Source organism: Chiloscyllium plagiosum, unplaced genomic scaffold (genome assembly GCF_037043375.1).
Source record: "Chiloscyllium plagiosum isolate Xiang-an unplaced genomic scaffold, Cpla_swu_hap1 HiC_scaffold_22, whole genome shotgun sequence".
NCBI lineage: Eukaryota > Metazoa > Chordata > Chondrichthyes > Orectolobiformes > Hemiscylliidae > Chiloscyllium > Chiloscyllium plagiosum.
The window spans coordinates 46,296,013-46,322,247 of record NW_028270160.1 but is presented as its reverse complement, the minus strand read 5'-3'; the positions used below and the strand labels follow the sequence as shown (position 1 = coordinate 46,322,247).

General features: G+C 41.7%; 1 protein-coding gene across 1 annotated transcript in view; it reads right to left on the bottom strand.

Moving 5' to 3' along the window:
- Positions 1-382: 382 nt before the first annotated feature.
- Positions 383-26,235, bottom strand: part of slc35g1 (solute carrier family 35 member G1) — a 52,145-nt gene continuing 26,292 nt past the window's right edge. The window contains exons 2-3 of the mRNA XM_043712464.2: positions 13,660-13,840; positions 383-5,823 (exon numbers count right to left, since the gene is read on the bottom strand). Coding sequence (XP_043568399.2) covers positions 5,058-5,823; positions 13,660-13,840 — 947 coding nt within the window. The 3' untranslated portion in view covers positions 383-5,057. The remainder of the gene's footprint in view (positions 5,824-13,659; positions 13,841-26,235) is intronic.

Genomic DNA, 26,235 nt, shown 5'->3' with positions numbered 1-26,235 from the left:
GCAGGAACAGAAGTAGGCCATTCAGCCCAGAGTCTGTTCCACCATTCAATAAGATCATGACTGATCTGATAATCATCATCTCCACTTTCCTGCCTTTTCCCTCCACCCTTAATTTTCCTTACGGAGGGCAGTTCTGAACAGGAGACCAACGGCAGAAATTATTCGAAGGGTTGCGGTATCATTTCCACTCAGCCACTTCCTGGCTGCTAGACCATCCACAGAGACAGGAGGTCACATTTTTTAAAGCTGCAAATGTAAAACTGAGGAAATGACTCAGGGAAAGGAGCAGAATAACAGCCTGAGGAATGGTACGTTGCAGAACATCAGCAGAAACAGTCCAACCATGTGATAACAAACAAAAACAGACAAATTAACCACGGAGTTCCATGTTAAATGTTTCATGTTTATTGAGATAGACAAACATTTTATTAAAGGTATTTATGCCCAATAATTAGAAACAAATATTTCAATATGAGAAATCTAATTCAAATATAGAATCTTCTGACAAAGTAGATTAAGAAAAATATCACATTTTCCTCAAAACATTATTTGAAAATATATATTTTAAAAAGTTTTGAAAATACTTGAAAATAACTAATGTCATGACTAAGAATATTATTAAAAGTTTGGTGTAAAATTGCAAACTTGTAGTGAATATTTGATGATAAAAGTTTTCCACAATTTGGACGATTACCATGGCATTCAGTTGGATGATCAGCACAGGCCTATCATACCACAACACACCATGGAGCCACAATATGGGCTACTCCGTTCACTTCCCCAATCCTAGCCTCAGGCTCCACATCTTCATGGATCCTGACTGAACAATGTACTCCAATAGGACACACCTTTCCCTATTTTTCCCATCAAACCCTCATTCTTCATGTCATCTTCTTAGTGAACAAAAGTTTTATAAGGTTGTCTAAGTGATTGCAGATAGTGCATTGAATTTGCAGCGCAGGAAGAGGCCATTCAGTCCATCTGGTCTATCCTGGCCTTTACATTGCGCAGGAGCCTCCCCTCTTAGTGGAACCTTCCATGTTTCTTCCTCTTATGGTTATCAGCTTTTCTTTAAATGCTTCTACACTACTCCCCTCAAGAACCCCTTATAGCATGCTCCATATTCTACTATTCTTTACATAAACTAGGTTCATCCAAATTCTTTGGTGGATTTATTCCTGACCATCTTCTGTTTATCACTGTCCAAAAATGTGGCCGTATCATTTCCTTCTGCCTCTGGTTAGTCTGTGCTGGCCATGTGACCAGTACCACATGGACAAAACAAATCACATATTCACACAGACCATTCATCCAATAAAAACCCAACCTGAATTTTCTCTCCATTGACTGAACTGAAAAGTCCAACTGATTATATAAGTGAGAGCAGCAGGCTCCTACCACTATTATAATCAAAAAACTTAGTTTATTCATCATTCAGAGGAAAATGTTTAAATACAAGAAATAGTTCAGTAATTTTGCAGCAAAAGGTCAGTCACCAAATCCTCAATTTAAATTGATGTTTTTTTACATGTGCGCTTAGCCGTCACAGGTTTATAGCAATGTGGTAATAGAGCTATTTATCATCAAGGAGGAACTAGGAAGTAGAAAAATATTGAGAAGCAAAAAGGACAGCGAACTTGTGGTAATGAACTGAGAGAGAAAATTCAAGGGGGACAGAGAAACAATGAAAAGGGTTCACACCTTAGAACAACACATTAAGCATGTTTAGCAACAGTGGTAGTGACAAGAGCCTAAAATCATTGGGTCTAGGACGAATACTCTTGAGAATTCCCAAAATACCAATTGCCTTTAAAAAGTCTTTCTTCAATGTAGGCGACTAAATCTGAGGAAACGTTAACTGATTTCTCTCCACTGGTGCTGCCAGACCCGCTGAGCTTTTCCAGCAATTTCTATTTTTGTAGGTGACTGTGCTTTAACCATTTGTGGAAGACACTAATGACTCCCAGAATTCAGCAATGGATTTACATGCAGACCAAATCACAACGTCTATTAAATTTCTGAAGGAAGAGGGGAGTAAATTTTAGTTTGTGATGTATTCTTTGCGAAGGCTAGTGCCCAATAATTACAGCTAATATATGATAAAGAAACATGTCAGTCACTGGAGCAAACTGTATAGAGATTTGTCCAGAGTAAATGCATCAATGACCAAAATGACATTCTACACATGGTAAATCCATATCATCGGGTACAGTTTTTACTAGTGCAGCTGCTCACACTGGAAAGACTTTATGTAGTTTCAATTAAAGAAACAAAATAACAGCTATATACCCATCTCCCACATTTAATTAAATTTGATAGTAATAAACAGAATAGTAAGCAACACTGAATCATTTATCCAGGGTTACCCCAGTCCCCATTTCAATCTCCACTGCACTGTACATCTTTCATAAACCCTTACCAATACTCCAGCTCACAATACAATAGCTTTATAGAAAATTAATTAGATGGTTAGAAAGACAACGACTTGCACTTACACAGCATGTTTAACAGAGATTCCAAGGTTCTTCATAGGAGTGTTAGCATACAAAGTCTGATCCCCAATCACAGGGAGATGTTAGGGCAGGTGATCCAAAACCCTACCTCTTTCTCAATTTTTAAGGTGGATTTAACACTAAATGTCAAGATGTTTAAGATGAGATTTCCATAGCTCAAGGCCAGAAAGCTGACAATAAAAGGCAACATGATTAAAAACTGGATATGCACAAGAGCTGAGAATTGGTGGAGAGTACAATGTTCGAAGCCACATGCATCTTTGCCATAATAATTTGGGGGGAGGAGGAGTGGAAAAGGCAGCCAGGCAAAACCGAAGCAACAGAAACAAATTAAAAACCAGTGGTCAATCAGTAGCAGTGAAAGACAGTAATGGTATACGTGACAGGGAACGGAAGAGGGGAACATTATAGACAGATCAAAGGATTAAAAAGGGAGTGGCTTGAGAGCTGTAAAACTGACTTGAAGAAAAATCCTTGTGAAATTCACAATTCGTGTTTCTAACAAAAAATATTTTTGTTGAAAAGCAGTTTTGACTTGTAACACTAATCGGCTCAAGTCAAACAAAAGCCACCTGTAGACGAATCATTCATATTTAGCTCATATACTGCTGCGACAATGGAAGAGTGTTATTACTTTATACAGCTGTACATTTAACAGTACATCTGTAAACCATAGTAATACACAAATCCTTGACCTTTGCTCCTCAGGGTCATCATGCACTGCTTCTCTCTCACAAATGGGGATGGTTATCTAGTTTTGTCTCTAAATTAACAAGCCTACAGGATGCTACATTAGGAGAGAGGGGGCCAGAGCCTGGAAATTACTGGAAGCAAAGATAATATGCAACAATGAGGCAGACTCAAATTTCTCTTACTGCTAGTTTAAGTAGAAGTAACAGTTTTTTTTTCAACAATTCACATTTTTTTTTAAAAAATGAGGAATTTGATCTAACGTGTTAAACACCAAAACAGCAACATCACCTCCAAATCTCTGCTAGCTTTAAACTGTGGGAGTGGAGGAAGAAAACAAAATAATTGCACAATACTCAAGTTTTTTTTTGCCCTTATTACAATTCACAAAACAAACTGTTCTGCTTCATGTACTATGAAACACAAGAAATAAATAAATAGTACTAAGTTGCAGGTTAATTATAAATATAATTCAAATTAATTATATTCAATTAATTATATATTAAAATTTGACCTTCCACGTGTGCATTTTGTATTTGCTACAAAAGAGTGTGTTGCAGGGACTGGCCAAAAGTAGCGAAATACTCTTTGCAAATTCAATAGTGCTTTTCTATGTGCGTCCCAGTGGCCTGATTATTTATTTCTCTAAAGTATAGCATACAGTGATATTTGTTGTTCCACATAGAGAAAATGAAAACTTAACAGTGTCCAGCAGTTTACTGTTTGGAATGTGTTGTAAAAGGCTAGCAACTTTAATAATTGGTTTAATAATCAATACATTTATACACAATGTATAATAGTTGCAGATGTGCAGAATGGCTGTAATGTGGTTACCCTTCAGCTGTAATAATTTTCACCCAGCTCTGAAGTTCGATTCATTTTTAAGGATCACTTCCATCAAACATTTGGAAGTTAAATAATCTATACTTGGAGGCTCACTGAAGATGTTACCTAGTATGGTGACGAAATGTCTGAAAATGAACCTTCCAGCTCAGCGAGCAAATGTACATCCAGAATTCTATACTCATTACAGAACATCATACATCTAAATCAGAATACTAAGAGAAATAACTTAATTTATAGAATGCCTTTCAGACATCCCAAAGATTTTCACAACTGACAGCACACTTTTGAACTGAAGTCAGTTCTCTCAAACAACATTGAAATAAAAACAACCAGATATTCAGGCACTTTTACAGCTCAATGTTGACTGTGACACCAGGACAACTTGTCTGCTATCCTTTCAGTAGTGTTGAAAGATCTTTTACAGCCATAAAAGGGAGTAGGCAAGGCCTCAATTAATCACTTCAGGTGAAGAGAGGCGACCTTCAACATGCAGCACACTCTCTGTGCTGTAAAGGCCAGCTGAGGATATAGAAGTCAGTCTTGAGATTGGTGCTCGATCTGAGGCTCTTAAGTGGCAGTGAAGCTAGTATTGAGCCATGAGCAACATCCACAAAAAGGTCAAAGGCAGCTTAAATGAATTCTGAAAGGGTGCAGACAGCAATTTTCCAAACTTAAGACAGAACACAAAATAAAAATCTACCATTATTGATTAGACATTCTTGTCACAATTGCTCATCAGTTAGAATTATAAAATATATTACCAAAACATTAATGGATTTATGCAAAAAACATTATAAAGACCCAAAATTGAAACAATTGTTTTCATTGCAGCGTCATCCTGAGAAAATCTCAGTCAAGGATAGGACTATAATGGAGTATTCAGAAAGGGGTTCCCCAAGCAACCTTGTCCTTTTTGAGTAACCTGGTTAAATGCTCTAGTAGCGATTACATTTACATTTCAGTGATGCTCCCTCAGCAGATCCACATCAAAATAGATTTAGGCCACAGTTAATTGGCACTGCACGTGGTCTTGCTGTTGTGCATGGTGGTGTACCATTTTTGGAAAGCCACGCCAGAGGTGCCAAGCATCACACAGAGCGCTCCTCCCAAACTCCACCAGCTCGGGGTGTAACTCAGGAATAAATACTGTAACAGGAAGGCCAGCATCACTTCGATGGTCTTCATCAGGGCCACGGATGCAGCCTTCTCAATCTGCAAGGCTTTGGTGAGGAAGATTTGCCCTCCTAATCCGCAGAGACCAATTAAGAGTAAAAACAACCGATCCAACCCGCAGAAGGGTAGGCTCCATACCTGAAGGACTGAGACCACAATCACGGACAGAATGAATCCAGTCACCGAGTAGTACCAGATCGAAAGCAGATAGCTGACGGATTTACCCATTTTGCGGATGACCGTCAGGGTCAGGGCTGCGCAGATCGCGCCCCCAAAAGCGGCGGCAGTCCCCTTCATCCGATTCTTGGAGTCGCTTTCCAGTCCCGAAACCCGGGAGCCGAAAAGGAATGGGGGCCGGGCAATAAAGATCACCCCGATTAAGGTGAACACAGTGAAGATCGGATCCCACAAAGTGCAGCGCTCCTTCAGAAAGATCCACGCGAAAATGCTGACAAAGACAGGGTTACTAAACATGATGACAGTAGCATCAGCCAAAGGCATCTGCTGAATTGCATAGAAAAACAGCATCATTGCGATAGCACCAAGAATCCCTCGTGCACCCAGTAAAACTCTCAGGCCCTTTGGTCCCAGCAAGTCTATTCTGCAAAACAATGATGACATTTTTTAAAAATGTGAAAATTTCATGTCAGCGTTTATCTCACCATTTTGTTACTTTCGATTTCTTGATAAATCACACGCCAAGTATTCCTTGGCTTAGCTTTACTTACAAACTCTAAATTTCCCATTCATTTTCTAATGGGAAGTGCTAGTTCTTTCTCCAAGTCCCAAACGTCTCACTGCCTCATCCCGTGCTACTCCGCTAGATGTGAAATGGTCTGGGAGCCCAGCATTCTGGAGATCACTGAAGAATGGAATCTGCTCCTACCATGTTGCTAGGAGAAAAAGTGAGGACTGCAGATGCTGGAGATCAGAATCAAAGATTGTGGTGCTGGAAAAGCACAGCCGGTCAGGCAGCATCCGAAGAGCAGGAGTCGACATTTCGGGCACAAGCCCTTCATCAGGAATGTGCTTTACCAGCATTACACTCTTCGACTCGCACCATGCTGCTGCAGAGTTCTGTTGGGGTGAGAGCAGTCTAAACCGCAGGGAGGCCTGAACTATAAAGGGAGGATCTGAATGCCAGAGGGCACCAGCCTCCCACCTAATGGGGGCTTCAAAGAGGGAAAGCCGAGACTAAAATTCACAACCACATTTCCCAGCCACAAGAACTGAGCAACGGGCGTCTACTGTGTCTCAGCTCTTTGGGCTGGCTGCAGTGTGGGCCTCAGGGAAGAGTAAATACAGAGAGGGAAAGAGGACTGTGGCAGGTTAGACTAGGGGGCCCAGGGTGCCAAAGCTGCACATACTTAGAGTCAGAGAGATGTATAGCATGGAAACAGTCACGTCCATGCCGACCAGATATCCTAATTTAATCTAGTCCCAGTTGCAGCACTTGGCCCATATTCCTCCAAACCCTTCCTATTCATATACCCATCCAGTTGCCTTTTAAATGTTGCAATTGTACCAGCCTCCACCACTTCATCTGGCTTCACCACTTCATTCCATACACATACCACCCTCTGCGTGAAAAAGTTGCCCCTTAGGTCTCTTTTATATCTTTTCCCTCTCACCCTAAATCTATGTCCTCTAGTTCTGGACTCCCTCATCCCAGGGAAAAGACCTTGTCTGTTTGTCCTATCCATGCCCCTCATGATTGTATAAACCTCTATAAGGTCACCCCTCAGCCTCCAATGCTTCAAGGAAAAGAGCCCCAGCCAATTCAGCATCTCCCTACAGCTCCAACCCTGGCCCACAAACTTGTAAATCTTTTCTGAACCCTTTCAAGTTTCACATCATCCTTCTGATAGGAGGGAGACCAGAACTGCACACCATATTCCAAAAGTGGCCTAACCGCTAATGTCTCCACCCTGGAGGCTTCTTGCCTCTATTTCTGATGAATGGCTTTTGCCCAAAACGTCGATTTTCCTGCTCCTCAGATGCTGCCTGACCTGCTGAGCTTTTCCAACACCACTCTAATCTAAACTTTGTCAAGGGGAGGTCATGCCTGATAGGTTTGTTAGAATTCTTTGAGGAGGTATTAAGCAAATTAGACAAAGGAGCACCAGTGGGCGTGATCTAGCTGGATCTCCAGAAGGCCTCTGACAAGACGCTGCATGGAGACTGCTAAATAAGAGCCCATGGTCTTGGGAACAAGGTAGTGGCAAAGATCGAGGACTGGAAGATTGGCAAAAGGCAGAGAGTGTGGTGATACATGGTTTTATTTTCAGGAAGACAGCTGATGACTACTGGAGTTCTACAGGGGTCAGTGTTGGGACCACAACTAATCATATTATATATTAACAATCTGGATGAATAAACTGGAGTGTGTTGTTGCTAAGTTTGAAGAAGACACTAAAATAGGTGGAGGAACAGGGTGTGTTGAGGGAACAGGGAGGATGCAAAAGGACTTGGATAGGCTAGGAAAGTGGGCAAGGAAGTGGCAGATGGAATATGTGGAAAAGTGAGAGGTTATGCATTTTGGCAGGAAGAATTAAGACACAGATTATTTTCTGAATGGAGAAGCAGCTTTAGAAATCTGAAACAAAGTGACCTGGGCGTGCTAGGTCAGAATTCTCTTCAAGGTTAACTTGTAGGTTCAGTTGGCAATTAGAAAGGCAAATGCAATATCAGCATTCATTTCTTTAGGAACACAAGAGCAGAGATGTACTGCTGAGGCTGTTTAAGGTTCTGGTCTGACCACATTTGGAATGCTGTGAGCAGTTTTGGGCCCCATATCTAGGAAAAGATGTGCTGATGTTGGAGGGTCTCCAGTTAAAAGAACGATCCTGGGGAGGAAAGGTTTGTCAAATGCGGACTGGTTGAGGACTCTGGGTCTGCATTCAATGGAGTTAAGGAGGACAAGGGCAGAATCTCATTGAAACTTACAGAATACTGAGAGGCCTGGATAGAGTGGACATGCAGACATTGTCTCTGCTAGTAGAAGAGACAAGTATCCAGGGGCACAGCGTCAGAGTGAAAGGTGGCTCTTTAGAACGGAGGTGAAGGTTTTGTCAGCTAAGGGGAGATTAATCTGTGGAAATGATTGAGGAGCGTGGAGGCCAAGTCATTAAGTGTATTTCAGATAGATAGGTTCTTGATGAATAAGGGGATCAAGGCTTACAAAGAGAAAGCAGGAGAATGGAGTTGAGAAACATATCAGCCATGATTGAATGGTGAAGCAGACTTGATGGGCCAAATGGTTTGCAAGGGTGGTAGAGGCAGAAATCCTCCTAACATTTAAATAGTATCTAGCTACAGGCTTGACACCACAAGAGTACAAAGTGCTGGAAAACAGGATTAGAGTAATTAGGCACATACTCTTTGGATCAAAAAAAGGGCCTTATGCTTTGCTGTAGATATCTCTCACCTGACGTTTAAATTCTACCTTTACGACTTTCCTATCCTCCAAATACTCCTTTGGGGGATAACCAGTGACTTACTCATATTTTTAAAAAACTTTGTTTTGCATTTGCTTCTCACAATCCATCTCCCTCTACAACTGAGAAATTAAGTGCAGTTTGGAGACTAATTACAAATGCTACAGGAAGGATAGAAAGGGAGGCAAGAGGGGAGGGGGAATAGCATTTTTGATAAGGGATAGCATTACAGCTGTGCTGAGGGAGGATAGTCCCGGAAATACATCCTGGGACGTTATTTGGGTGGAACTGAGAAATAAGAAAGGGATGATCACCTTATTGAGATTTTATTATAGACCCCGTAACAGTCAGAGAGAAATTGAGAAACAAACTTGTAAGGAGATCTCAGCTATCTATAAGAATAATAGGGTGGTTATGGTAGAGGATTTTAACTTTCCAAACATAGACTGGGACAGCCATAGTGTTAAGGGTTTCGCATGGAGAGAATTTGCTAAGTGTGTCCAAGAAAATTTTCTGATTCAGTATGTGGATGTACCTACTAGAGAAGGTGCAAAACTTGACCTACTCTTGGGAAATAAGGCAGGGCAGGTGACTGAGGTGTCAGTGGGGGAGCACTTTGGGACCAGTGACCATAATTCTATTAGATTTAAAATAATGATGGAAAAGGATAGACCAGATCTAAAAGTTGAAGTTCTAAATTGGAGAAAGGCCGATTTTGACAGTATTAGGTAATAACTTTCAAAAGCTGATTGGAGGCAGATGTTCACAGGTAAAGGGATGGCTGGAAAATGGGAAGCCTTCAGAAATGGGATAAGAAGAATCCAGAGAAAGTATATTCCTGTCAGGGTGAAAGGAAAGGCTGGTAGGAAATGCTGGATGACTAAAGAAATTGAGGGTTTGGTTAAGAAAAAGAAGGAAGCATATGTAAGGTATAGACAGGATAGATCAAGTGAATCCTTAGAAGAGTATAAAGGAAGCAGGAGTATACTTCAGAGTGAAATCAGAAGGGCAAGAAGGGGACATGAGATATCTTTGGCAAACAGAATTAAGGTGAATCCAAACGGTGTTTACAAATACATTAAGGACAAAAGGGTAACTAGAGAGAGAATAGGGCCCCTCAAAGATCAACAAGGCGGCCTTTGTATGGAGCCGCAGAAAATGGGGGAGATACTAAATGAGTATCTTGCATCAGTATCTACTGTGGAAAAGGATATGAAAGACAGACTGTAGGAAAATAGATGGTGACATCGTGCAAAATGTCCATATTACAGAGGAGGAAGTGCTTTATTAGATTAGATTACTTTACAGTGTGGAAACAGGCCCTTCGGCCCAACAAGTCCACACCGACCCGCCGAAGCGCAAACCACCCATACCCCTACATTTACCCCTTACCGAACACTACGGACAATTTAACATGGCCAATTCACCTAACCTGCACATCTTTGGACTGTGGGAGGAAACCGGAGCACCCGGAGGAAACCCACGCAGACACGGGGAGAATGTGCAAACTCCACACAGTCAGTCGCCTGAGGCGGGAATTGAACCCGGGTCTCTGGCGCTGCGAGGCAGCAGTGCTAACCACTGTGCCACCGTGCCGCCCACCAATGCTGGATGTCTTGAAACGTATAAATGTGGATAAATCCCCAGGACCAGATCAGGTGTACCCTAGAACTCTGTGGGAAGCTACTGAAGTGATTGCTGGGCCTCTTGCTGAGATATTTGTATCATCGATAGTCACAGGTGAGGTGCGGGAAGGGTGGAGGTTGGTTAACATGGTGCCACTGTTTAAGAAGGGTGGTAAGGACAAGCCAGGGAACTATAGACCAGTGAGCCTGACCTTGGTGTTGGGCAAGTTGTTGAAGGGAATCCTGAGGGACAGGATGTACAGGTATTTGGAAAGGCATGGACTGATTAGGTGCGTGGGAAATCATGTCTCACAAACTTGATTGAGTTTTTTGAGGAAGTAACAAAGAGGATTGATGAGGGCAGAGCAATAGATGTGATCTATATGGACTTCAGTAAGGCGTTCGACAAGGATGGCCATGGGAGACTGATTGGCAAGGTTAGATCTCACTGAATACAAGGAGAACTAGCCATTTGGATACAGAACTGGCTCAAAAGGTAGAAGACAGAGGGTGGTGGAGGAGGGCTGTTTTTCAGACTGGAGGCCTGTGACCAGTGGAGTGCCACAAGGATCGGTGCTGGGTGCTCTACCTGTCATTTACATAAATAATTTGGATGCGAGCATAAGATGTACAGTTAGTAAGTTTGCAGATGACACTAAAATTGGAGGTGTAGTTGACGGCGAAGAAGGTTACCTCAGATTACAGCAGGATCTCGACCAGAGGGGCCAATGGGCTGAGAAGTAGCAGATGGAGTTTAATTCAGATAAATGCGAGGTGCTGTATTTTGGGAAAGCAAATCTTAGCAGGACTTATACAGTTAATGGTAAGGTCCTAGGGAGTGTCGCTGAACAAAGAGACCTTGAAGTGCAGATTCATAGCTCCTTGAAAGTGGAGTTGCAGGTAGATAGGATAGTGAAGGCGACGTTTGGTATGCTTTCCTTTATTGGTCAGAGTATTGAGTACAGGAGTTAGGATGTCATGTTGCGGCTGTACAGGACATTGGTTAGGTCACTGTTGGAATATTGTGTGCAATTCTGGTCTCCTTCTTATCGGAAAGATGTTGTGAAACTTGAAAGGGTTCAGAAAAGATTTACAAGGATGTTGCCAGGGTTGGAGGATTTGAGCTATAGGGAGAGGCTGAACAGGCTGGGGCTGTTTTATCTGGAGCTGGGGGGTGACCTTATAGAGGTTTACAAAATTATGAAGGGCATGGATAGGGTAAATAGACAAAGTCTTTTCCCTGGGGTCTGGGAGTCCAGAACTAGAGGGCATAGGTTTAGGGTGAGAGGGGAAAGATAAAAGAGACCTAAGGAGCAACTTTTTCTCGCAGAGGGTGGTACGTGTATGGAATGAGCTGCCAGAGGAAGTGGTGGAGGCTGGTACAATTGCAACATTTAAGAGGCATTTGGATGGGTATAGGAATAGGAAGGGTTTGGACGGATATGGGGCCGGGTGCTGGCAGGTGGGACTAGATTGGGTTGGGATATCTAGTCAGCGTGGACGGGTTGGACCGAAAGGGTCTGTTTCCATGCTGTACATCTCTAATGACTGTATGAGTCTAATTCAATCAGAATTATGAGGCTTATCTTCTGTTGCTTAACCTTTTCAGTCTCCAATGTATTCTGCCTTCAGCCTCCGACTGTTTTATGAAAAACTTAATGAAAGCACAAAGAGCAGCATCTTATCTTTCAATGATGCATTTTACAGCCTTCTAGACTCAACATTGAATTCAACAAATTCTGCTCCACTTTCTCCAGACAGCTATTGCTGGTACTGATTCTGCTGTTCACTAAAAATACTCCTACCTTTCAACCTAACCCAAACCTTCACATTTTTCCTGTGTTTAATTTGCTTTAAGCGTGTTAACCAGTTTCCCATCATGAGGAAAGGTTTAAGACCAAAAAATGTTACCTCCTGTTCTTTCCCTTCAGAGCTGCCTACTAAATATTTCCAGTATTTGATAAATAGCTACATCTTAACAGTTTTCACTATCAATGCTGGAAGGACATAAAAGATGCAGTGGGTCATTTGAGCTGGTCTGCAATCCCAATCACAACCTGTTAAGATGTTCACAAGTTAAGATGTGAAAAGTCAGAGATGTACTGAGAATGTGATCTTGTCTGAAAATCCAGGGCTTGGAACACTACAAGTTGTCTACGGGTTGAGATCTGAAAGGGATAAGCTGTTAGGTTATTTTGTATACAAACTACTTCGATTAAATACATTAAAAATTATAATGATCCTCCAATGCTCATCTTTGAGCTGATAAATTTATCATGTGATTTTTCCAAGTAATGAAAAAAAGCACCCAAGAATATTACTTGTAGTATTATCTTCAAGTTTGAATGCTACTAACGAGGAAATATTTCAGGGGAGTTTGACTTAAATACAGACTGTTCCATAACTTCAACATTAAAATTAATATCCTGTCAGTTCAAACATGGACAGAATTAGACCTTGGATGCCTAATAACTATATAATGATAATTGTGTTGTGTGTCTAAGTATTTGGTCCAGGAGTTTGATTACATTATTTCAGACAAAATATTATCCCCACAAGCAGCAATCCACCCTGTTTAATGGCTCAGAACCACAGATTAATGTGCAATTACCCTATTAATGCATCAAGAGGATTATGGACAAATTAAAAAAGAAATGTGTTTTAGTCATTTGTAACCTTAACCATGTTGTCTAAAGAAACATCACAGACATGCAAACAGTTAACAACTGAATCTACACTAGTGGCAGATTCAGTCTCAGTATTAAGCTAATGAAATTGGTTGAATTCAATAGCTGTACACATGCATTGTGGGTAAAGAATGATAAAAAATGGACTACCCTGGCAGCTCAGTAACTTATGGAATTTGGAAGGTGATACTTAAGCAATCACTTTTTTTTTAACATAATGGGCTCGAAATCTGAAAAGTAGGACCACTACAGTGTGAAAACAGAGAGGACAATCAGCCAATCAAGTCCACGTTGACTCTCTGCAGAACATCTTACCCAGACCGACCCCAACCATATCCCTATAACACTGCATTTCCCATGACTAACCCACCTAGCCTACACATCCCTAGACAATACAGGACAATTTAGCATGGCTAATCCACCTAACCTGCACATCTTCGGACTGTGGAAGGAAACCAGAGCACCGAAGAAAACCCACGCAGACACGGGGAGAATGTGCAGACTCCACACAGACATAAAGTCACCCAAAGCTGGACCCAAACCAAGGTCTCTGGTGCCATGAGGTAGCTGTGCTAACTATTGAGCCACCATGCCACCCTTAATTTTATCTTTAACATGTGTTCCTTCATTGCCATGGTAACTTTGAACATAATACATTCAAACTCCGGGACGTTTATTTTGGACTTACTCGTTGTATATAATGGCAGGCCATGTGAATAACCACTGAAACAAACATCGAATGCCACTAATTTCCAGAGCATGAACGCCATCAACCTTCTTCACCAAGAAAGAAGTGACTGAAAAGAACAAACAGGAAAGCAGGGTATAGCATAGTCCAAGTCCCACACATTTGGGCTTCTTCTCTGTTGCTGAAAGGAAAAAAAATTAAATTTACCAAATTGTTTTTTTAACAATAAATATAAATCCACAACACAGAGTGGATGAACAAACTATCAGCACAGAAACTGAGTTAGCCCACATCATTGTTTGAGTAACACACGTGTCTCCTCACGCTTCAGTTCATCCAACTGCATTATTAATAGATGCAATGTGAAGAGTAGTTTGACACTACAGTTCTGGAGAGATGGGTTCCAGTCAGGTGGTCACCTCATAACTGGTTATGACTAGTTCCAGTTCCTTGCCCAGACTCACCAAACCAGTAAAGAATAAATCTTTGAATGGATAGGCAGGCACACATTTATTAAGATTTAAAATAATTTTAAATTTTAAAACAAAGTGTTCAAAAAAGTGTGTGTGTCCATCTGTCTATCTGTCCCTTGGCTTCTCACTGGTTTCACCAAAGTCCCTAGACTACACTGAAACCAATGACTGGCACTAAAGGTGCATACTAAACCCATACTTGACCATCTAGATTTAACAAAATCTTTGACTACATTTTTCTCCATGTAAAAAGTTTACATTTAAGAAAGAATGTATATATTAAAACATTTCTTTGGAACAGAGGGGGCTGAGGGTCTTGATTAAGTGGATAAATTGATATAAATGTTACACTGAGGGTACTGGGAATCTAGAACTTGCTGCCTCAAAGGCTGGTAGAGGCCAGAACCCTCTTGGTTATACACTTGAATGACGTGACAACTGGGAAATGGAATGAGACTGGATGGCCCAGCACTGGGTAGTGTGGATAACGATGGACCAAATGGCCTCCTTTCATGCTGTAAATGTCAACAGGACCTCTGCAGAGTTAATACAAGAGGAACATAAAATAAATTGCAAAATGATCGATATCGACATTGATACCTCACTGGTTCACTTTCAGCTGCTGTACGGTGAACAATTCTGGACTCTGCACTTCTGGAGAGATATAAAGACTTTGGAGAGGGCACAAAGCAGGTTTACCAGACTAGGATGTGAGAATTCAGAAGTTGGAAAAGTGACAAACTTCCTCTGATCCCAGGAAAACAATTAAGACATTGGCTAATGAAATTTAAGAAAGAGAGGTTTTAATAGAGTAGATAAAGAAAATCTATTCCTTTTAAGTCAATAACAGATTCAAAGTCACAACAAAACAAATCTAGAGGAAATTAAGGAATATGTTTACTCAGTCATGAGCTGTAAAGTTGTATCTCGAAAAGAATAGAAGAGTCAGTAATAAATAAGAAAGTAAAAACTTTAAAGCAAGCAATAAATAAATAATCCCAAAGGGGAAATGGAAAGATGCTCGAGGATTCTGATCTAAATGATACAGTGCTTTCAAAAGGACTCAGAGGCAAAACTGATTAAACACCACCATTCTGTGCTGTATGTTTAGATGATATTACCTACCACTTAAATGTATTATTAATAAAGCCTATAGTGATGAAACATTGAAAATGGTGGAAAAGTATGCCATTTGGCCTGTGACGATTGAATAAATTAGCAGCCCAATCTAATCACACTGAGCAGTGCCTGGCCCATAGCTTTGCAGGTTACGGTACGGCAGGTATATACACATTATTTTGAAGTTAGTTGAGAGTTTCCACCACAATCAACTGGGCAGTAAACTCCAGACAACTCTCACCTCTGGGCAAAAGGGTTTTCCCTCATGCCCTGTGATGGAACTGAAAGAATGTATAAGTTATTACTATTTATTGTGATTTTGGGTTACTAGAATTTTAAATTAAACAAATGGGTTTGTCTGTTTTTGGAGTTAGCTTTTAAAAATTACAATACCCATAATTCTATGCAATAGAAAGTTACCCAGAGTTCCTAGGGATTTACCACAGGGCTTAGAGGAGAACTTCTTCGACTGACTGTTCTTTTTAGTCTATGCTGGGAAATTGTCCGAGAGAGAAGTATATATCAAGTGCCGAGAAGTATTTTGTGGAGCCTATGTGCACAAAGCAGCATAAGAAAAGTTACATTACTCAGAGACCAGAGTGTTAAGCTACAATCGGTGCTAAAGGGAAGTTAAGGTTTGAAGTTTTAGGAAAAAGGAAATTGAAAATGCGTCAAGGATAGTCAACATCCACCACACTACCCTCAATCCTCCTTGCTACTTCCTCAAAAAAAATTCCACAAAGTCAGTATTGCCCAACCTTCCTTGACACTCACCTGCTGACAGTTTCTGATTAATTAATTCACTGCCAAGGTCAGACTAATTAATCTATAGGCATATCCATTACACAATTTCTGAGTCATGGTGCAAAATTTGCAGATCTACATTCCTTTAAACGAGGATTGGAAAACAATTCAAAGGATCCGCTATTTCATTCTTGACTTCCTATAATGGCTTAGGATACAATTTTGTTTGATTCATTTGCGAGACGTGAGCGTCACTGGGTGTGTCACATTTATTGCCCATCCTCAGTTGCCCTCTTGAACCACTGCAGTCAAGTTGCTGTGGGTTGACCCATATATGCCCTTAGGGAGGCAATTCCAGAACGCTGACCGAACGACACTGAAGGAAAGGTGATATATTTCCAAGTCACGATGGCTTGGAGGGGAACTTGAAGATGATGGTCCCATCAATCTGCTGTCCTTGTCCTTCTAGATGGCAATAGCACTGGATTTGGAAGGTGCTATCCAAGTTTTTTGTTGAATTTCTGCAGTGCATCTTGCAAAAAGTATACACTACAGCTACTGAGCATCATAATGCAGGAAAGCAATGCTTGGGGATGTGGTGTCAATGGAGTGGCTGCTTTGTCCTGGATGGTGTCAAGCTTCATGATCGTTATTGGTAAATGGTAACCCCAGGATGTCGGATAGTGGGACATTCAGCGATGGTAACACCATTGAATGCCAAGGGACAGTGGTTGGATTGAGAGATAGTCATTGCCTAGCATTTGCATAGTGTGAATGCTAATTGCCACTTGCCAGCCCAAGCCTAGGTTTTGTCCAGATCCTTGTTGCATTTGAACATGGACTGCTTCAGAGCTTGGAAAGGGGAGCAACAAGTTCTGGAGCACAGGTCCTCAGTACTAGCATTGGAACATTCTCAGGGCCGGTAGCCTTTGCAGTATCCAATGCATCCAACACAGAGTGAATCGAATTAGCTGAAGCCTGGTATCTATGATGCTGACTACTACTGGAGGAGGCAGAGATGGATCATCCACTCAGCATTTCTGGCTGAAGATTGCTGCGAAAGCTTCAGCCTTATCTTTTACACGGATATGTTGGTCTCTTCCATCATTGAGGATGAGGATATTTGTGGAACTGCCCCCTCCACCGAGTTTTTAAATTGTGCAAAAAACATTCATGATTGGATATGGCAAGACTGCAGAGCGTGGATCTGATCCATTGGTTGTGGGATTGCTTAACTCAGTCTATTAATTTCTGCTTATACCGTTTAGCATGCAAGTAGTCCTGTTTGGTAGCTTGACCAGGATGACACCTCATCTTCAGGTATGCCTGGTGCTGCTCCTGGCATGCCTTCCTGCACTCTCCATTTAAGTAGGGTTGATCCCTTGGCTTGATGGTAGTGGTTGAGTGGGGAATATACGGGGCTATGAAGTTACAGACTATGCTGGAGTACAATTCTGCTGCTGTTGGGGGCCCACAGCGCCATGGATGCCCAGTCTTCAGTTACTAGGTCTGTTCCATTTAGCATAGTGCTAGTACCATACAACGCGACAGAGGTTGTTCTCAACATGATTTTGTCTCCACAAGGGCTGGGTCTTGGTCACTTTTGCCGATACAGTCATGGTCAGATACATTTGCAACCGGCAGATTGGTAAGGATGCAGTCGAGTATGTTTTTCCCTCTTGTTGGTTCCCTAATCACCTGCTGCAAACCCAATCTAGCAGCTATACCCTTTAGGACCCGACCAGCTTCATCTGTAGTGCTGTTGCTGAGCCATTCTTGGTGGTGGACATTGGAATCCCCCACCCAGAGTACGTTTTGTGCCCTTACCACCCTCTAAGTATTGTTCAACATTGAGGAGTATTGATTCATCAGCAGAGGGAGGACAGTATGTGGCAACCAGCAGGAGGTTCCTTGCTCATTTAACCTGAAGCCACGAGACTTCATGGGATCTGGAGTCAGTGTCGAGGACTTCCACAGTAACTCCCTCCCGAAATATCCCACTGTGCCGCCAACTCTGCTGGGTCTGTCCTACTGGTGGGACAAGAGATATACAGAGATGGTGGTGTCTGGGACATTTTCTGTAAGGTATGATTCCAGAAGAATAGCTATTTTACTTGCCGAAACTGAGAGACAGCTCCCTCAATTTTAGCACAAGGCCCCAGATGTCAGTGAGGAGGACTCTGCAGAGTCATCAGGGCTGTTACTGCTGTTGTCTCTTGCGGTGCCTTGGTCGATGCCGGGTGATCCATCCGATTTTTTTTTTAATTCTTGAGGCTTGATAGCAATTGATAAAACCAGAGTGGCTTAGTAAGCCATTTTAGAGGGCAACTGGCAGTCAAATACATTGCTGTGGGTCTGAAGTCTCATGTAGGTCAGAGAAGGAGAGGAAAGACTATTTCCTTCCCTGAAGGACATTAATGAGCCAGTTGGCCAATTGACAATGGTTTCACGGACAGCAGTAGATTCTCAATTCCAGATTTTTAACATTGAATTCGAATTCCTCCATCTGCCATGATGGGATTCGAACCTGGGTCCCCAGAATATTAGCTATGTTATGGATTAATAAGTCTCATGATAATACCACTATCCATCATCTTCCCACTACACACATCTACTATCCAACTTCAAGGAAAATCAACCCCTCCTGTACTTCCCTTCTTATAATTCTTAAAATTTACCTAATTAAACTAGAAACTCTGACCCTGTCCGCACAAAGGTGATGCGAATTATATATCTCTCTCAAAAGCCCTACAATTTCCTCACTCTTGTTCTGAAATGTACGGATAAAATTAAAAGGAAAATTAAAGACATTTTACCAGCCAACATTTTGTCGTATCATCTTTCTCCTTTCCTAATCTCCTTTTTTCACCTCACCTGGCACTTTGTACACTTTTCTAAATTTCCATTCGTAAATTTTTTTTGAAATGACATTGTCATAAGCTCAATTTTTCAGCTCGGTCTTAACTCTGTTGTTTTTCTAGATAACCAGGGGACTCTAGATTTGGCAGTACCACCCTTTCTACCACCCTATCCTGTGCCCATGGAATCGTGCGTTTCAATGCCTTAGTTTACTCCAAGTAGCTGTAAATAATCCACTTGCAACAGTTTGCCATTCCCCAAAGTCAAACTTCTAATTTTGTCCCTTTCCATAATGATGTTAAATCTCACTGAATGATGATTACAAGGAAGGACATGTCATGCTGCAGCTATATAACTCTCCAGCTAAATACTGCCAGCTGTCCTGGGCACCATACTTTAGCAGCATGGGCCCTGTTGTTCGCGTCTCACTGCTGCTTGGGTCACAACATAAAACAGAATTATATTATGCTCTACTCCTGAAATGGCCAATTCCATACTTTCTCTGTATTTGACATCGAAGGAAAGATACATCAACCAGGTTTCTTTAATGAATGGAAAACCCAGCAATGAAGATGCAGAACATCTTCATAAAAATATATGTAAAAGACATAAAAATATAAATATTATTTACTATTCTTAAGACCTTAGGGGATGGGGCATTTTCAGGATGCCATAGGTTTCAGTGCTGGAGCCACAATTATTTACAACATATACAGCAAACTTGTTTTAACTGGCACCTTAGGAACTGGCACTCTTGATAAAACTGTATGCCTAAAATAGCGGACATTAACTATATTATTGCAATCTCCGAGTAATTGGTTGATGGCGAGAATGACAAGGCTGTACGCTGGAGAATTTTATTTAAGTTTGTGATTTGTGCTGTAAATAAAAGGAAAACAGGGATACGTATACCCGCATGATGTTTCTATTACTTCCTGTGGGTTTTTATATTGATTATGTTCACCCTTTGATCAACCAGGACAGTCCTGGTCCCACAGGTGCCAGTTAACAAAGTGTTTGCTGTATTAGCAACTCAGAAGTGAATCTGCTATTGCCATGCTTGTGTATGACATAAATAGGTTGAAGGTCAAGTAGCAGGGGTGACTGAAGTGTGCAGGGGAACATAGACAGGTTCGGTTGCCAAATAGAATCTTACATGGGAAAATAGGAAATTATGCATTTTGGCAGGTAGAACAGAAGAGTTGAAGATTACTTAAGTGGAGAACAATTGCAGAATGCTTAAGCACAGAAGGATTTGAGCACCCTCAGGCATAAATCACAAAAAGCGAGTATACAAGTTTAGACAACAATAGGAAAGGCAAACAGAATGCTGGCCTTTATTTCAAAGGGAATGAAGTATAAAAAGAGGGAAGGCTTGCAAAAACCATATAAGGCACTAGGTAGACCATACTCAGAGGTATGTAAAGTTTTGGTCCCCTGATCCAAGGAAACAGATACAGGAATTAGAGGCAGTCCTGAGAACATTCAAAACACTAATTCAAAATATGGAAGGATTTCTTTAAAATGGGAAGAGACAGAGAAAGCCAAGCCTGTAAATGTTGTAGGAGAGGTGACCTTATTGGAACAGACATGATTCTTGGAGAACTTGAGGGTAGAGATTAAGTTGTTTCCCCTTGTGGGATAATCTGGGATCAGAGTAAACAGCCACCCACTGAGGACAGAGATGAGGAAGAATTTCTTCTCTGAGGAGGTTGTGAATCTGTGAAATTCTTTACTGCAGAAGGCTGGGTCATTAAAAAGAATATTCAAGGCAGAGGTGAGGATTCTCAGATCAGCCACACAATCTCTTCATATGGTGGAACAGATTCAGTGGGCAAAATGGCTGACTTCTGCTCTTACATCTTAAGTCAAAATGCAAATACAAAGACACACACTTTCAGATAAAGGATATATTTTTTAAACTCTCTGCATTCAGAGATTCATTTTAAAAAAGGTGAAAAAAAGGCATTTTGGCTAATGATAGTTTTCTTGAAGGCAAAAGAAAGGATAAGGAGTATAATGTTTCAAAGACTACTGATCTGGTACTTGTACGTGATCAAGTCTTGAATTACACATAGCAGTCTCTGGGACCTTGGGAGACACAGCTTCTTCAGGAAACACAATGGGGTTGTTCAGTCACTCTTCTAGGACAGCAACCAGCTTGCAGCCTCATTTCACTGGAAAGATATTTCGGAAATAGGAGGCAAGCTAAGCGGCTTACTAGGAACACACATATAGGAGTAGGCCATTCAGCCCCGAGAGCCTGTTCTGCCATTGAATGAGATCATGGCTGATCTTTGGCTTAACTCCATATAACTGTCTTTGACCTATAATCCTTAATATCTTCATTTAACTGATCGCAGAGTTAAAAATAACTGATTCTGCATCAACTGCCATTTGTGGAGAGGAGTTCCAAACAACTACCACCATCTGTGTGGCAAAGTGCTTCCTAAGATCTCTCCGGAACAGACTGGCCTGAACTTTCAGCAGACTATGCTCTATGTTCTGTCAGAGACTCTCCTCAATTGAAATTTGAAAGCACAAACTCTAGACTTGAAAACACAATAGACGCATATTTTCCCTAATGTGATTTCAGGCAACCAAGTCTAGCAATTATCTGAAACAATGTAGTTTCCTAGAAATGCTTGGTTTTAAAACAAAACAATCCAGCATATCAAATTCTGCACTCCAAATTCCATAATCATCAAATGTGAAACATCTTCACGAACTCCTCCCTTGAAAAAACTTAAACACCATTTTGAATTGCATTGCATTAAATCTAGAACTTCTAGTGCTGAAGTTAACTTACTGGTCTCAAACATTAATTGTTTGCGCTCCACAGATGCTGACAGACCTACTGAGTTTCTCCAGCACTCTGTCCCAGTCACTGAAGATGTCTTGTAGATGGACAGGCTTTGGGAAGTCAAGAGGAGAGTTGCCTACCACAGAATTCTCAACCTTTGACCTACCCTTGCAATCACAATATGTACATGATCAGTTGAGTTCAGTTTCTGGTCAACCATTACTCCCCAAGATTTTGATGGTGAGGCAGTGGTGGCAATGCATCTACATGTCTAGTTGAGGTACTTTGACTCTCTAATTGGAGACAGTTGTTTGTACTAGAAAAATGCTGGTCAACTTCACATGCCATTTTACAAACCAGGCCTGCAAGTTGGGGAAGGATATGATTCATCAGCTGAGCATTGTGATTGGAACAAAACTCTTTGAAAGCATTAGCACTCAGCCAGATTTCTGATCTTTAACAGGTAGGTAGGTCATGGATTAAACAGCAAAATGTCATGTGAACAGACACTGTTCTGAGGAATTCCTGCACTGACACCTTTACCAAGTATGACCACAGCCCATGAAGAGGTTTCTTCTCTGATGCCCATGGACTTGTTTTACTCAGCAATTCTGGTCTCCCTGCTATCAGTAGGATGTTGTGAAACCTAAGGTTCAGAAAAGATTTACAAGGATGTTGCCAGGGTTGGAGAGTTTGAGTATAGGGAAAGGCTGAATAGGCTGGGGCTGTTTTCCCTGGAGCATCGGAGGCTGAGGGGTGACCTTATAGAAGTTTATAAAATCATGAGGGGCATGGTAAATAGCCAAGATCTTTTTCCCCCCAGAATGCGGGAGTCCAAACCTAGAGAGGATAGGTTTAAAAAGTGAGAGGGGAAAGATTTAAAAGGGACCTAAGGGGCAACATTTTCACACAGAGTGTTGTGTGTATGGAATGAGCTGCCAGAGGAAAAAGTGAAAGAGGCTATTACAATTACAATTTTTAAAGGCATCAGGATGAGTATGCGAATAGGAAGGGTTTAGAGTGATATGGGCAAATGCGACTACATTAATTTAGGATATCAGGTCAGCATGGAAGAGTTGGACCAAAAGGTCTGTTTCTGTGCTGTATATCTTTATGACTCTATAACTGGACTGTGCATCATATTTGCGACCTTTGTCAATACTAGTAAATATATCCAGTTATATTCAATAAAGCCAGTTAAACATCAATCCAGTTTTAGGCTATTTCAGAGGGTGGTAAAGAATCAACCAACCTGCAGATGATCTGGTGTCATGTAGAGCTCAAACCAAATTAGGGTGACAAATTTCATTCCCTAGAAAGAGCAGTAGTGAGCCAGAGAGGTTTATAACAGTTCGAGCAGTTTATCAACAACCGTTATGAAAACTAGCTTTTTAAACTTAGTCAAATAATAGAAATGAATTCCCCAGCCACTCCAATGGAATTCAAACCCTGCTTCTGAAATACTAGTCTAATAACACAACCATGACATGATGGTAGTCCCTTTACTGACAAAGAGTTTTTGAAGAGCTTACGATGTGGTAAGTGTGGTAGTCAGTTTATACACCGCAAGATCACACAAACACCAACCAGACAACAAATCAGACGAGTGATGTCGGTTGTGAACTACGACAATAAAATAAAGCATTGGAAAATCAAACTGAAAAACGTTTGATTGGAACATGGAAGGAAAACTTGGCTAAAAATGAAACAACTCTCCCGGAGGGTTGGTGTGGGTGCCACATTACCTTCATAGAACCCAAAAAACTTTACAGCATTAAAATATGTAAACTTAACACTCCCTTCAGTTCAAAAACACAAAGACAGCTCTCATTAAGTCAACTATTAAATACAGAGCCTGGAATTCTAATCAATACCTTAATATCAAAGTGAGGTGCAGTCTGGTCTTAGACTTTTAGAAACCCATCCTTAGCTGGAAGAACTCAAGATTCATTATGCATTAATGTCAGAACAATCACATTCCTTTAGAGGGGAAGGAGAGGGAAAAATAAAGATAGGTTGATGAAAGATATCATACTACCATATCAACCCTCCAGAGAGAGAGAGGGTGTGTGTTGCTGCATCCTCACACGAAGGTAAACGGTAGGTGATCTGACCATACAAAAGCTGCAGTGCTTCTGGGACCTTCGTTGTAAAGAAGGGCTGGCACTGATGTCGGAGGTTCGGGACTTGTGAAAGTGTGGGTCCTAACAGTGCAGAAGTGCGGAGCTGGGGCTGCGATGAATCACTCAGCAGGTCTGACAGAAGCTATGGAGAGACAAACAGGAGTTCACACAGATAGCTCCAGAGTCATACTGGATCTAAAACATTAACTCTTTCTCTCTCCACAGATGCTGTCAGACCTGCTGAGTTTCTCCAGCCTTATCTATATTGGTTTCAGATTTCCAGCACCTGCAGGATTTTGTTATTATTCTCACTTGAACTCACGTTGCCAGGGACCCAACCTAAGTCACTCACCATCTGAACTTGGAATGAGTTTACTACGCCTTCAATCGCTGCTGGGTCCAAATCAGAGAACTCACTTCCTAACAGCACGAAGGGTCTACCCTGCGGATGGTCACAGCTCGTTATCAACTCAAGAACAATTAGGGAAGGGCAATAATTGCTGGTCCAGTCAGTTCACACCCACATTGTGTGAATGATTGGAAGAAAAGAGTTCAGCAGTGGGAAGCTGCAAGAGGCTGCACAAAATGGTGCTGCTCAATATCATACCACCTCTAAATGACAAATCCATCAACCCAATACAAGCCCCAATAGAATGACGTTGAATCCAAATCTTGAAACAGGACAACATTAAAAACAGGGACTTACCATGCTCAACAGCATCTGTCTGTCTGGGAAGATGATTGACTGCTCAGTGTGTGCCTTTTCTGGATTGAATGCAGTCTGCTATGGTAACAGAGGCCAATTAGTGATGGGCACTCCAGCAGCCACCAAAGATGAATAGCCTTGGCCAAAGGTCAGTTTTCCCCCTTCTAGTGGGCTGTTTCCTGCCATTAAATCAGTTCCTTTAGCTTATGCTTTAACCACATGTGCCCTGACTGCTCATCTCGAGAACTTCCCATGCATCAACTCCAATCCCAGTCAGCGTGCTGGTTTCACTGAAGTGGGTAGCCTGTTGGTCTCACTCCAATAATCAAGCTGGCCACTGAGCAGATCTCGGAGATGCAGCTGTCACTCACACAGCTCACATGACCTAGCGAGCATAGCCATGATGGACACAGAGGGCACACGTGCTGGCTGGGCAACTTCCCTATCTGACACTGTGTGCTGACAGGAATGGTCCAATATTCACCTGAGGCAGTACATTTGGAAGCTGTTCTCCTTGGCTTTCACAGGTTGTTCATATCGTGTTTGTGTAAAAGAGGAGGCAGAGAAACAAGCCTAGTCCATGCGAGCTGTGTATTTTCATTTATTGGTTCACACCCACCTTCCCAACTCGGATAATTTTGGCAATCACAGATCCAGCGTTATTGTGAACCAAGGCACTTGAGAATTTCAGGTGGCCTGCTATCATTTCCTGAAGTTTTAATCACTGGCAAGATTGTCAAGGCCTTGTTAGGTCTGACTACGGTGGGACTGCTGTCAAACACAGACTATCTCCAGTACATTATAGAGAGAAAAAAAAGCAGACAGTGTTCAGCCACATTTCCATCTGCTTGCTAGGGTTGGTGAGGATCAATTCTGATTGTGTCAGGGAGCCTGCTCAGCTCATTGCTTTCCTTATTCCTCGTGCCCGACATGCTCCTGGAGTCAGTTGCAGATTGCATGTTGTTGCAGAGTTTCACCCAGTATTGACTGGCACGATGCCAAGTCCAGTACAAGGCCTGCTTGGTCTAGTGTAATAAAGAGAAAAGAACATTTCCTGGTCTAACTGGATGAATCACTTATAGCTAATAAAATAGTTTATTGCAAATTAGCAACTAGTTAAGTTTGCATTGGTATGATGTTACAGACTATGAGAAAATCAAATGTTAGGGCGCATTTTGAAATTTTCAGCTGTTCTACCCACGTGACATTGAAGTGGGTGATGCTTATTGCACTCCTCAGTATTAACCCCTTCAGACTTGACAACACCAAGCGATCTGCCAAGACTTCATTTGAGCAGTTCTGAGAATATCTAGGTTTTTTTGCTCCTGCTGAGGGCACGCTTAATAGTTCACAAGGGCTCTCCTTTTGATTTACTCATTTCAGATCAATAAGCCTCAATCCAGCTCGCATTCCTTGGATCTGTTTTCCCATGCACAGAGTGCAGAGTTAGAAACGGTCATACAGATATGGACATGGCACTCTGGTCTTGGGTGTTCTTACTGGTTGAAAACGTCAAAAGGAAATCCAGGAAATTATCTGGATCAATAAAATTGCAAGTGTTGATCCAAAGGTGAGTTAGTGGACACTAGTTTCCTTGGCTGAAACCTGACACTCGAGAAGGGTCAGTGTGACCGTCAGTGCCTGCGATATTCAAGAGATGAGGACATTGTCCAAAGTGATGAGGAGACGGAGAGCAAGCTGGTGTCTGTGGCAGAATCTCAACTGTCTCCAAGGTACCCTGCAACATGG